At 34.2% G+C, this 14066-nt stretch overlaps 1 protein-coding gene across 14 annotated transcripts in view; it reads right to left on the bottom strand.

Moving 5' to 3' along the window:
• The window catches only part of FSTL5 (follistatin like 5), a 413536-nt gene that overhangs the window by 99388 nt on the left and 300082 nt on the right, over positions 1 to 14066 (bottom strand). For all 14 annotated transcript variants that reach the window (XM_083834399.1, XM_083834401.1, XM_083834389.1 and 11 more), the window contains one exon: positions 13676 to 13796. In XM_083834399.1, coding sequence (XP_083690525.1) covers positions 13676 to 13796 — 121 coding nt within the window. The remainder of the gene's footprint in view (positions 1 to 13675; positions 13797 to 14066) is intronic.

The following is a 14066-nucleotide window of genomic DNA, read 5'->3' as shown; positions in this document are numbered from 1 at the left end:
GCTTTGATTCTTCAGCTCCTCTTGCCATTAATCCTGTTATTTACCTACTTTCAAGTTCGTGTGAATTAAATCAACTAAAATAAATAGCAATCTCACCTGAATAACACATGATCTCAGGCAAACTTACTAATCAGATCCTCAAAATAGATCCAGTGCTGACTATAAAGCTATCTACAATGCCTTGGTTAGTTAGAAGCAGCAGCCTTTCTGCTGCAGATTGCTGTGCATTAAACCATGCAAGCTACATGTTGCACTGTCCAGATCTCTACTTTTAGCAGAAATAGTTTAAAGCTAGGTTATTTTTAACCAACCTTGTATCCCACAGCATAAATATACAGTATTTCTGCTGATACATTGTCCAAGAGGCAATGAATTTTTTAAAAGCTCCTTATTTCTACAGGATCTTTTAAATCATTGGGAAGCACAGGACATAGTTCCTCAAGTATTATAAAATGTTTTCTTTCCAGTACTCTGCAAAAACTTGGTTTGAATACACAAATTCTGTCATTATAGAAGTTCAGCTGAAGTGTTTGCCATGTTCACACTATATAACCTTTTAAATCCTGACCACACTCTAGGTACTTGATTGGAAAGCAGTCTAGACCACATCAGCACATAAAACCATAAGCAACTGCAAGAAATTCTTCATTACATCCACAGGTTAATATAATACCTCATGGTGCCTTATAATATGAACCATTATCCAGGACCAAACCTGAAATTGTCTGTCAGCAGTCTACACATGAAAACAAAATGGACTTGGTTCTCAGTGAAAATGTGTGAGCAAACTCTTTGGTCAATATTGTGTATTCCAAAGTATCTTACAGTAAATATGATCATAGAGAATATATCCTTATTCGTTTTTTTTTTCAGATTAACAGTTGAAGACTTAACTTGAACCTCAAAACATTCATAAATCCAGACAACCTGCCTGTAATGCAGTCTTGATAAAGGACAGATAAAAAATCATAACACTGTATTATTCAAGGACAGAGAGAAACAGATTTCACAATGAGCTACACTTGTAGGAGTATATTGAAAACTACGTATCTTGCTCTAAATTAATAAGAACATAATTTTGGTAAGACTGGCCAGTAGGAATAATACATAATTTAAAGGGTATACAAGTTCATCATTGCTTATAACATTTTCTGTTTTCCTCTTAAAAACAGATTTCAAAGGAATTGAAGTTGTATGTTAAATATAGATGTCTTAATCTAGATAATATGGAAGTGTTAATTCATTAAAGTAGTGATAATTGGTTTTGACCTTATTTATTGCAGAATATGTTGGTGAATTTGTCTAACCAAAGAAGGCAATTTATGCAAAAATCAATTCCAGCATGCTTGTTGTGTTTGCACATGACTAGTTCAAGCAAAAACATTTTATTTAAATGCTAAGAGTTAGCATAAATATTTTCAAGTAATTTTACTAGTATAGATCCAACTTTAATGCTCCTTACGTTCACTGCAAACACAGATGCTGAACATCAATACTGCATACTTGCAGTTACCTCTAATGAAACATTTAAAATGCAGCAGTTCAATCTACCAAGTATTTCTGGAACTAATCAATAATGAAATGGGAACTTTCAATAGAAGAGCTGACAACCTTGGTAACTCACGGTTTTATGCATGAAGATTTCTGTTTATAAATATAATAATTTGCCAATTTTATTTACTGTGTAGTTCCATTTTACTCTGAAATTTCAAAGCTTCTTTTCCAGAGTGGTAATAGAATTTCAAAGTATTCAAGATCTCTGGATTTATCCAGAGTTTTATAATAGCTCAACTTTGTAAACAATTGCCTCTTTTTCCAGTTCTGTCAGGAGAACGACAGGACAATATTCTAAGACAGTAATTCAGGATCAAATTACCTGAAACACAAAGGGGAGTTAGAAATTCTGAAGCTTAACAGTACTACTATATTTCCTCTGCAAGTAGAGGAGGGCCATGCAGCTGTTATTTAACAGCTCCCTGAAATCTGAGGAGTAGAGTTATGAGGCAACTCCTCACAGAAACCTATAATGTGGAAAAAGCACAGATGGGAGTAGTATGAAACAGATTCTGAAAAATCTGTCAATTGACTGATGTGATTTATGTGTAAAGGGAAAATAAAAGAAACCAGAACTCAAGGTAGGCTATATTACCTGCCCCTAACTTTGGTTATTACCTGAGTACACTTTTAATCCTGTTAAGAGTAATCATCCATGCAAAGGACACAATGTTCTGTTGAATACAGTGGCACATTCTGAGAACAAGAGGGACTCTCTGTATTTCTGTCTTGGCTTTGAGTACCTGCTATGTTTCCTCAGGATCAAAATAAACAACATGCTATGCATATAAGAAGATCAGCACAAAGCTTAAAGAACAAACTAAAGACAGACTGGATTCAGATAGGGTTCTTAGCTCTTCAGTCTTGCGTACTACAGTCCACTCTACCTTCTTCTGATCTACCATTTCACAATGTGCATCAGATCTTGTAATGGGCTGAGAAATTATCTTCTTTTATTTCTCTATTGAAGAATTCTGTTTTCAGATCTTTCATGAAGAAAAATCATCCATGGAATTCCACCTGGATCTCCAATGGAAATCATGTTGAACATTATCAAGGAGAAGGGGTAATAAACTAAGTGATAAAGTTTTCTAAGATAATATTTTTGGAGAACATATAATCAGATAGTTTGGTATGAAACAAAAATTTGCATAAACACCTTACTTATGATACCAGCATGCAAAATTCAGTATATTCAATTCCGTATTCAAAGTACTGAATGCAGGGAAAAAAAACAGACCAACCTTGTTTACACAGAGATGGGCTCTGAACTAGTTATTATTGCTTAGCTAAGAGACCTTGAGAATTTAATTGGTAGTTCTATGAAAACACCTACTCAATCCTGACAATATGACAATAAAAGGAATTATTATGCAAAGATTGGTACCCAAACAGAAAAATATTACTATGCCCCTGTATAAATCTATGTTGACTCTCTTTGCTTTTAGTTGTTTCCTCTGGGGGATAAAGGGGATGGGGGGTGGAAGGGGAGCATAATTAAAAATTGCAGTAAAACATGAAACAAACAAAGAAAAAACACAAAGAAACTAGAATGATTAAAGGTGTGGGAAGCCTTCCATACAAGCACCTATTAAATGTCTGAAATTCTTCAGAATGGAAAAGAGATGACTAAAAATATATGTCAGGAGCTTCAAAAAATCAGTATGTTGGAGACTGAGAATACAGAACAATTGAAGAAGTTCTTGTCACACAAGAACTAAATAAACTAAACAGAAAGTGTGCACAACAAGCAAACAAGCAAAAAAAACCATACTTATTCTAGCCAGAAGTCATTAAACTGAAAGTCTCTGAAACAGAATGTTGTAGATGCTAATTTCACATGGTTCCAAAATGCAATCAAATTTATGAATGAGGCATCCACTAAGAGATATTAAAGATAATCAGTCTCCAAAACAAAAATCACTAGAGATGAGAAAGTATATTAGAAGACTCTTAAATGCTTTTTCTTTTGTTATCTTCCCTAAGCAGACTAAGAGATACCGGACTAGATGGATCTTTGTTGCAACTCAGAAGTTGTTATGGGTATGTTGTTACCTATGGATATTAACTCAGCACTTCATAAGCACAAACAAAACATTTATCTTTGTTTAGCATCAAATATTCCTTAAATAGGGTGTTCAGCAAGGTTTAAAACACTTTAAGTATTCTCTTCAGCAAATACTTCTCCACCATGTGTCTAGGTTGAGAAGAATTATTATTGTAAAGCAAAACAAATTTTTAGAAATGACACTTTTCTCCTATCATTTATTCATGGACGAGTGGCAACCAGATGAATTGTTTGGATCCCTTCCATCTTATGCAATCATTTTCCCAATTCTTACATTAAATAACTACATAAAGAAGCCCCCTCCCTCCCAGTAGGCTTACACTGTTTTGCATCTTTTTATTACATCACATGTAATACTGCGATATGTATACCTCTGCTTGTAGCTTCACAGCCTTTGAAAGGTGCCTTTTTTTTCCACTATGGCCAAAATTGCAATTCACATATAAATCACTTGCTAACCAAATCCTAAACATAGGATTTGATCATCTGAGAGAATGATCTGGTTAGAAAAATTCTTTTAGAATCTACTGACGAGTTAACTGGGGATACAACACAGCCACAGGCATATTTCATTAGTCTGTTTCCTTATTTGCTTTGGTAAAAAACAAGTTTTTCTTTCTTCTTTCCCTGCCCCCCCCCCTTTTTTTATCCCAAGTGTCTAAACTACATTTGGATAATTGCATATACATTTTAAGCCTGTATATGAAACATAACAGCCATGCAACTAAGTAAGGACTCCAGCAATCACAGGCAGCAGAGTTAATGGGATATACTATTTCATCTAATATACACAACCTTCATGTACCTAAATGCTCCTATTGAATTTTGCTTGCATGTACCTCTATAATGAATATATAAATAATTATTATACGAAATTATGCGATGTTTGTTTCTGAGCAGTTTCAAAGCCAGAAATGTTGAGGAGCAAGAAACATCACATGTTAGAATACAATTATCTGAGACTATAAAACCAGCTTAGACAGACTTGATGATTCTTCCCCCCCCCCCCCCACCATACCATGGCCTATATTAATATGGAGTTACACAGTTTAAATTCTGGGGTGCCATGTTCCTTAACTCTATACACACCAAAACACTATTTGCCAGACCTCTTTTATCCAAACACCTTGTGAATGTACTAAAATAACTGACATTAGCTAACGTGTACTAGCAACTGTTCAAAGTAGACTACTAAGACTTTTATAAAATGGAAAAATTAGATAGTAAACTTCAAAGAGTGTCTTACTGCAGCAGTAAACTGCATAACAACGTATGAAAATACACTATGGAAGCATAACTTTAAAGAGAAAAAAACAATACTCTAAAGCTATGGAAGAATACTATAGTAAAACTTTAAATTGTGCTATTATGTTTTGGAAATGAAGTTAGTAATGACATTTCCGGAAACATGAACACTTTGTCAGAACCTAATTCTGTATGAAAAATGGAATGAACTCAGATAGTTTCTTCTCCAATATGTATCTTTCCAATTGAGACATTTTTTCAGCTATGTTGTCCTTATTGTATGTAATGGATATTTGAGGGCATTCAATCAAAAAAAACTTTCTCAATATACTGTAATACACTTTTCTGTAACACTAACATCAACAGCAAAGCTCACAGGCTTTGCAAAACTGGATATTTTTTTTTATTAGCCCCATTTACAGGACTTCCAATGTACTTTCATACAATCTAGGTGCAAAACTATGCATTCAGATTCCTTTTTATAGCGTAAATATCAGATATGCTTCAGAAATCCAGATATCCCAGGGATTACTAAAACACTTTTACAATCATCTTCTGACTGTAATAACTTCTTTATTTACCCGTATGTGTGAATAGAACCAAAGAAAATCAGCAGAGTAGATAAGTTATAAAAAACAAACAATGAAACAAAAACCCCAAGAGCCTCTTCTCAGGAAAGTTGTTGCTTTGGACTCCAAAATAGCCCAGGAAGTAAAAAGCGAGAACACCTAGCAAATTTTGGGATAAAGTTAATTCATAATAATTTTCTAAGGGGAACACTAGTGCTTGCTACTTAAGAACAACCAGCAAACTCAGCCTTGCATGGAGCATATAACAACACAAAGCAGCTCAAAAAGTCCTCCAAAGAAATAAATCGATTCTTGGACAGAAAAGCAATCTATTTCATTCAGTCTTCATATGAAATACTTAAATTATTTTAGTGATTAAAAAGCTCCCCTTTTGATGTCTTGGGGGGCTATGTCTTAGATTCACCTTTTCTTTAATTTTTTTCCATTTCATAAGCACAATTGAGAAATTGCCTTAGAATCTTATCACGTTACAGCAAGATCACTTCAGATCTCTAGTTAGCAATGTTTCTGACAAATCTTAAAAAATAATAATAAAAAAGCCAACTATTTTATTATTGAAATTTAATAGTGAGCTAAAACACAGCTTACCTCAACATGCAGTAGTAATCTCCTTTGAGTAAGTGGATTCAACATTTTCACATTCAGCTGTATGGAAAATAAAACACCTATCTCATGCATATACCTGAGACTTTGTTTTTAAAATCACACTCATGACCTAAATGTAAACTAACATGTACTGTTGTTTTTTTGTTGTTGCTTTGCTTGCTCACTTTTTAAGAGAAAAAGGATGTCTACATGCTGGTTCCTAAATACCTTAAATATGATTCCAGTTCTTTTTAAAGTAAAAGTAACTTGTACTTAGACTTAAAATGATAATACTTCTGAAATTTTGTTTAAATATATATTGATTATTGATTAACTATTTACAGCCAGCTACTCTAGGCTGAAACTGGTGACAAATTTTAAATATGAAATCCAGATAAGGAGATAATTTCCTGAGTGTAAAGAAAACAAGAAATGCTAAAGAGGCTTTCTTACCAAATAATGTTTTATGAGCCTATTAATATTCATAATAGTTCCAGAAGTGTAATTTTGCCTTGAAGTAGATACTTAATGTTCTTGCTAGTGATAATCTAGTGATCACCTCCTTTAACAAAGTCATTACCCCTTGTGGGTAAAACCCTGGAAGCATTTTCTCTCCTCCATCTCCCGGCCCCTGTTTTGGAGAAAAAAATATTAAGGTGACTATGATTATAAAGTATTATCTTAAATGTGTCTTGTAATGTTTCTTACAATATCTAAAGGTGTTTGTGGATGTTGGAACATCAGTCAAATCCTAATCTTACAGGGGCACTGCCTTGCAAAGATGAAAATATTCTCTCTGAATTAGCAACATAAAGACAATAGCTGCAGCAATACTGAAACTCACCACAAATAGCTATTTACAGCTAAATTTACAAAATTACATATCATTTATTTAGTACTGTGATGTCATGAATAACTATATTAGTATTCTGTTGCTACGCAACTCAGTTCATGAAATAACAGCTTATTCACACTACAATGGGACTAATTCATTTTAATACATCTTAACTGTTTCTTAAGTCACCTAGGTCAGTACAAACATTCTGCGGCCTGGGAGAAACACTAGTAGGGCTACAGCAAACGATGAATACCACACTTTATCAAAACTTCATGAGAAACACGTACAGTATCTGATCTGGCAGTATATTGATAAAATCTTTCATTTTTTTCCTTATCCAGGAAAAGGCAGAAATCAGGCAAAATTTTAAAAGAATAAAAAATTTTAGCTGCGCTATACTATTAATTGTTATCAAATGTTTAGAATGTATACTATAAAGAAGGTGCATTGAAAAACAGTTGTTCATTTCCTACTTTGATGCAGAATTTAAGGGGCAAAAATGTACCAACAACTCAGTATTTCCCAGAGGACTTCTACATTGTCAAATAGCAACATTTAAGGGAAAATATAATAAATAAAAATAAACAAACAAACACACACTTCAGCAGTTGTGAAGAGAATTGTAGAAACCATGATGGGCAAAAAGAGACCATTGCAATAAATAAATTTCTAATATCAACTTTATCATAAATGTTTTTGCTTATAAAGTCCTGGGGATTGATAGTACCATATAAAACTATTATAGTTTATAGAGATACAGTACCTGTAAAACATGACAGTTTTGGTAAGGCTGCATCAAAAGAATGTGCAACACAGGCCGTGTGTTGTGTATATGTTGGAAGAAACTTAGAGAGAGAAGTAACACTGCACCATAGTATATGACTTTGAGGCAAATCACAAGACACACTTGAGATGAGGGCTCTGAAGAGATCCCCACAGCTAGGTCCACCATCAGCAGTGGTTCAATGCACCCATTCTCAAGGCACTTCAAACCTTTCAATAAGGCTTACCGAGCTCTGGATCTTAAGACGTATAAGGAGAGTAGGCGCATATGAAAGTGACTTAGAAATATAAATTAATTAGAAATAAGAATCTTACACACTTGAATCATTTGGGGTGATGAAATGTGTTTTTAAACAGAATTACAGCTCCACCCAGAGCGAGCTTTTTTTTTTTTTTTTTTTAAGCTCCCTCCCCCGGCAACAGTTTTACTGAGGAAGCACATCGCACATCAAAATGAACTGATTATGACTTAGTGGCATGTGAGAAGTTTCAGGCACACAGTACTTCAAACCTTGAAACAGTATTTAATGCCTTAAAAATGTACTTGTTTGAAATTATCAGCTTTAAATTCTGGTCACTCAATACAAGAGGTGGTATTCTTTTCCAGCTGACAATCTCTAGACTGAAAACACATATAGAACAGGTAGGAATTTAAAAGACAGATTATGTTGAGCAGAAAAATATTGCCACTAAGTGCAATATCTTCTACTCAGTATGATGTTAACTGGTATTTTCAGAGGTTTGTGCTGAAATATAATACTCTCTGGAACAATCTGATACACACTACTTGTTGCTGAGCAGGAATTAATGATAGCAGGAGACAGAATAATACCTCTTCCTTTCTCAGGAGCTCTTTATTCCACTATTTGTTAATGTGCTTTACTATTGAAGACTCATCATAGTTGCAAAGTTCTGTCTCAGGTTTCATATTACATACAATATTTGGGACCTCATACTGAAATCATTAGAAGTATAAATTCGATAGGCATTTTTTAAATCAGGATTTGTGGGCTTGAGGATAACATACAGAAGCCAATGGGAAGACTCATTTATTTCAATGAATAATTCAGTATAAATTTTATATTTAGATTTGGGGGAGGAGGGGTAAATTGTGGTCTATTTTTCTTTGGAAAGAGATACACATTTCAAAAAAGGATTTTGGAATCTTTGTCTGTAATAACTGCAGTTGACAAATTGAAGTAGAAGTGAAAACAGTGGTGTCTTAGAGGCATTTTGCAGGAATGAGAAAATCTGATAATAACTAAGCCTTAACCAATCATAACTAGCCCTTTCTTTGTGGTGACTCCTTGCTTCTTGCCCTTCCACATGATTGAAGATGCAACAAAGCCCCAGATTTGACAATCGTATGAGGCACTTGCTTTCACATTTTCTCCTAACAGCTAAGATGAGAAGTTCTGCATTTTTCAGCCCTCATCATCTTCTGTAATAGCAGTCGTTACTGTAGGTTTACATACAGCTTCACACACATCTTAGTAATAAGGTATGCTTGAAACCTCAGTCTGGTATCTGTGACCTGAACAGCACTGCTAAGGTACTTTTAAAAATACAGAGCAACAGCATGTACAGTAGCAATACACATCATTCTGAATCACAGATGCAAGACAGATAAGAAAACTGTTGATCATGTTGTATGGTACCTCAACCTGTACTTTCAAGATGAGGTAGCACATGCAGTTCCTGTGAAACTGTAAAGCATCTCTAACATAACTTAAAAATTAAATTAGGTCATATTTTGTTTTGGGTAATTTTTTTTTAATTTTTTTTTTTTACATCCAGTGGTAATGTTCACACTCAAGTAAGTCCTCAGTATTTAATTTCATGGCCCCTTTTTTAAGCATAAGATAACATCAAAATAGTTCTACATTAACAATAGAAAAATACTCTGAAGAACTGTTTTCTTCTTCATTTTATGCAGGATGTGAATTGTTAGAGCATTTAGTTCTATTATTTACCATAAACTTGTTATTTGTATTCAATCCGTCCTATTCATAAATATCTAAATTACCATCATTCTTGCTATTGTGAACACAAAGAGAAGTGCCTACATACATATTTGCATCGGCTGAGTGATCAAGCAGAATAATTTGTTACTATTTACTTGCTTCTGGTATTCCTCAAGATTTTGCAAGCCACCATGAGGGCCACCCAAAGCATCTGCTTTGAAATTTCATTTTAGAAGGTACTTTAAAGGAGAAAAATATATAAGATGATTTATTTTAGGAAAGAGTACTAGAAGACGAACAGAGACTGTATTTACAGCAAACACAGTATTATCTTAATACCATAGAACACATTACATAAAGTAAGAAAATCCTTGAAAAACTAAGGATGTGCATTGGTTGAGATGTTTAATTTACAGAAGAAAAAGCTTTCAAGAATCTGTATTTCATATTTCTACCTTTTGCTTGGCTCTATCACCTTATGCTTTCAGCCACCCTTTATGACAAAGTTAAATACAGTCTTCCCTGTCTAAAAACACTCTCTTATAGAAAATCCTTTAGCTTAGGGCTGGTTGGGGAAAGAAAACAAACAAGCAAATCAAAACACTAAGATGGTGCGAGATCACTGTTGGGATAGATTTTTATATGATGTGGCTAGGGCAGTGGAGAACTGACCCATATGTTCAGAACAATTTCTTCAGTCCCATGTTTATAAGACCTAGCTAGGTCTAAACTTTCCGTTTTATCTTAGAAAAAAATTTTCAGGCTCCTTTCTACAGGTACTATTGATCTAGTGGAACTGTTATCACATCTGTTAGGCAGATATCTAGTAGATGTCTGCCATAGCACCAAAAACAAACTCATGATATATGTGAAAACAGCCAAAACCACGAAAGCCATGTTACAGTCTTGCTAGTATGTTAAACACTACACAAGCCAGTAAGCGTCTTCATATTCTCATAGCATTTTGCAAACTGGGACTTGGCGCAAACCTGCAAAGCAGTACACCCTCTCAAGCCTTTTTCTTTGTTGTTACTGCCTTAGCACCTGACCTTTCAAAGGAAAAAAGGGAATTTTTATTCCACTGCTTACAGTTTTTCGCATCGGGTTGTCCTGTTTATTTTGAACTCATTTTGTTAGATAAAATGTGATGGTCAAAAGTAATTCACAGAATATATGCAAGTGTGTATATGTATGCATAAATATACATTTATGTTAATATATTAATGATTACATATACAATCAATGATTAATCTTTGCCCTTAAGGTGGCTTATTTTCTACCAGAACAGGAAAAAAAAAAAAGTAGTTTCTGTTGTCTGTGGGGAACTCTTAATAAAGCAGTACAATTTACAGTCATGTTTGGTTCTGAGTTTACAGTCTTTAGATGACAGTCAAAATTCTAATTAAGTGAGACAATTAAAAAAAAAATCCTACCTGCAAGTGCTAATGAGACAGTACTGATAATTAAACCACTGATAGGCATTCATATTTAAATAAAATGTTTTTGCCTAATCCTTTAAAAAAGAAACAACTTCAAGGGAGCAGGTTGTTCAGCAGCATTGTGACAATAGCTTTTAATTCTACCCAACTATGTTCAAAATGCTATCCAAGTGTTTTTAAATGTCACTTAAAATCACAGCTAGAAACATGCATGGTATGCTTGATTATTACTATCCCCTTTCTAGGCTCAAGCTGATGACTCCTCAGCTCAAACTGATATCCCCAGTGCCTCCTCTCAACCCTTTTCCAGCTTTCTGGATTTCTTGAAAGATTCTTTTGTGTATCCTGCTCCTGTACTTGGTAGGGGGGATCGATTAGCACTTACGTTTAGAAAATAAGAGCTGTTTAATCTTCGCCCCATTAAAATATATATCTTAAGAGTATATGTTGATGCCTATGACATGTTTTATGTTTTAGCTGCTTTGGGTACAGACTGGCTCCCAAAGCATCCTTGGGAAATTACCACAAACTGTGGGGCTGTGACCAATACCATGTCTCCTTCTTTATGACCTAGTATTTCTATGCTCATTTAATTGTCTTAACAAACAAGACATTAGAATTCCTTCCCTTCTCTTCCTTTTCTTTCACTCCCTTTTTGTGCTTACAAGCAACTCATTAAAGTTATAGAAATAAAGAAGGGGGAAAACAACAACAACAAAAAACAACAACTAAGTTCCGCACAGCAGTTTTGATATGGATCCATTTCTCCAGCATTACACTTTTTTTTTTTTTCCCTTCAGAGTAAACAAATCTCAATAACTTGTTGTCCAGGGTAGACAACCTTTAGTGAGGATGATAACAGTTAACAGTTTTCAGACCCACCACACTACTGCTAATATTTAAAGAGGCATTATCCACTGGGAGTATCAGGTATTACATTGAGATTAGGATCTAAATGTAGATTTAAAAGGTGAAGATAGAAGAATTAAAAACTAGAGAGAAATACACTATCAGCTCAAGGGACAGGACTGTGTAAGAGGTCAAAAAATCAATAGTTCAAGCATTTTCAATTTAGGATAACAGATTTCTTTTACTCTTCTTTAACTAAAAAATAAAACCATAATATTTTCAAAAATTATCCCCTTCTAATACTATTGCTCAATTCTAATTAAGATATAGTCATGAGAAGTACTTAAAAAATCCTTCGTATTTGTATTATTTAAATTGCTTTTTCTACATGTTTGAAAGTGTCACAGCTGGTCAAAAATCATCATTCCCATACTGTACAAAATTATCACTTCATAATTATAATACCTGCAATCATAATTTTGGACTATGATGTTAAAATATTTAAATACCAAAAGAAAATTCTGAAAAAAACACAACAGTTTTTGTTTGGAATAAATCTTTTCAACATTCCTACATTGTTTTATTAAAGAAAATTAACATGTTTAATTCTTAAGTTTTAGTTTTAACTTTAATGGTGGAAGATGTGATGTGAGTGCTTCTTACCTATCCTTCCTTACACGGATCTGGTTCCCGCCCATATTAATTCTCTGTATAAGCAGAGACTTGCCATTGCTAGTAACAGATAACAGCAAACACACCTATGGACTGGACCTGTCACGGTCACTTTGGGTTTGGCTTGGCTTGTGTGGAGTGCTTGGGTTCAGCTTGACCAGATAGCTATCAATTAGTTTTATTTTTGTTTCACTTTGTATGCTTTCACAGCAATATGTAATTTTTGTTAATACTTTTGATGTAGATTGGAAGGACTAAACTCAAACTCTCTCAAGACCAAATGCAGTGGAACTAGAGCTAATTTTTTACCTTTATTGAAAGAGTATTTGTTGTGCCATAATTACAGACACTAATGGTATTCCACATTCCTTTGGCTATTAGGCACACAATGAACTGGAAACTTTTTGAGGTTTAATTTTCAAACTATGTAATGAATACATGGACAATCTGTTAAAAAGCCTTATATGGAGAAATGAATGTTGGACTAGAAATCACCTTAATTCTCTCTGCTATGCACTATCACATTGACCCATACTCCAGTGGCTTCGTTAAGGTGTCCATATGTACTGTATTCATTTGTCTTAGTCACATGTGGCAAAGAACAAGCACCTGGCAAAACTACAGCACAAACCTGTACCTCTCTGGGAGTCCTGTGAAGACTGAGAGCACCTAATTAAAGTAGTACATTTGTTGCTGGGTTCATCAGAAATGGTTTCATCAGCAGTTATAAAGAAAGGGTACAGGGATGTGTTCTACCTTTTTCAGTGCTATAGCGATGTCCCGACTGCACTAGTTTTCACTTGTGCACAACACAGACTTTTCAATGCATGTTGGCATTGAGAAAGATTATCTATGAATTCTCCATTACCAAAATACCTCAGAAATCAGGACACTAATGGATCTCTTATTGATTTCTGCTAAGGAGTTCTCTACAGTATCATGACTGCTAAATTATACCCATTGTTTAAGTACAGCATCTTGATGTATCAAAATCTAAAAATAAAAAATACTATTTCAGAAAGATAAAGCAAGAAAGAGGAAAAAAAAAAGAAAGAAAGAAAGAAGAATAGGCTAATCTTTATACTTACGAAAAGCTCTATAGAATTCTTCCAGACCTAGGTGCTTGTCACTATTATAATCATCGTATTTCAGCAAATCGAACAGAGAGCAGTCAGACAGATCCTTGCCAAGCTCATCCCGTTTTATTACCTGACAAGAAAATTATAACCATGAAATTACATTTGAGCTCTTAGAGTTCTCTGGTATAATTAATTGTTTCTAATAATCATTTAATAGATCATTTTAAGGTTGCTGTGGGGCAATGAACTGCAACTGTGTAAAGTCAGGGATGTCCAGATACTTTGTAATTATTTATGGCAGTTTTAAAAGTTAATACCTTTAGGACAGACTCACTGAGATTAACCAAAAGTTTTTAGAATGCGTAGAGAAGATATATAATGTGGCTAGACAGAAGCACTA

This window comes from Anser anser (genome assembly GCF_964211835.1).
Source record: "Anser anser genome assembly, chromosome: 4".
Classification (NCBI taxonomy): Eukaryota; Metazoa; Chordata; class Aves; order Anseriformes; family Anatidae; genus Anser; species Anser anser.
The sequence above is the reverse complement of the archived record's forward strand: the minus strand, read 5'-3'. Positions and strand labels throughout refer to the sequence as shown.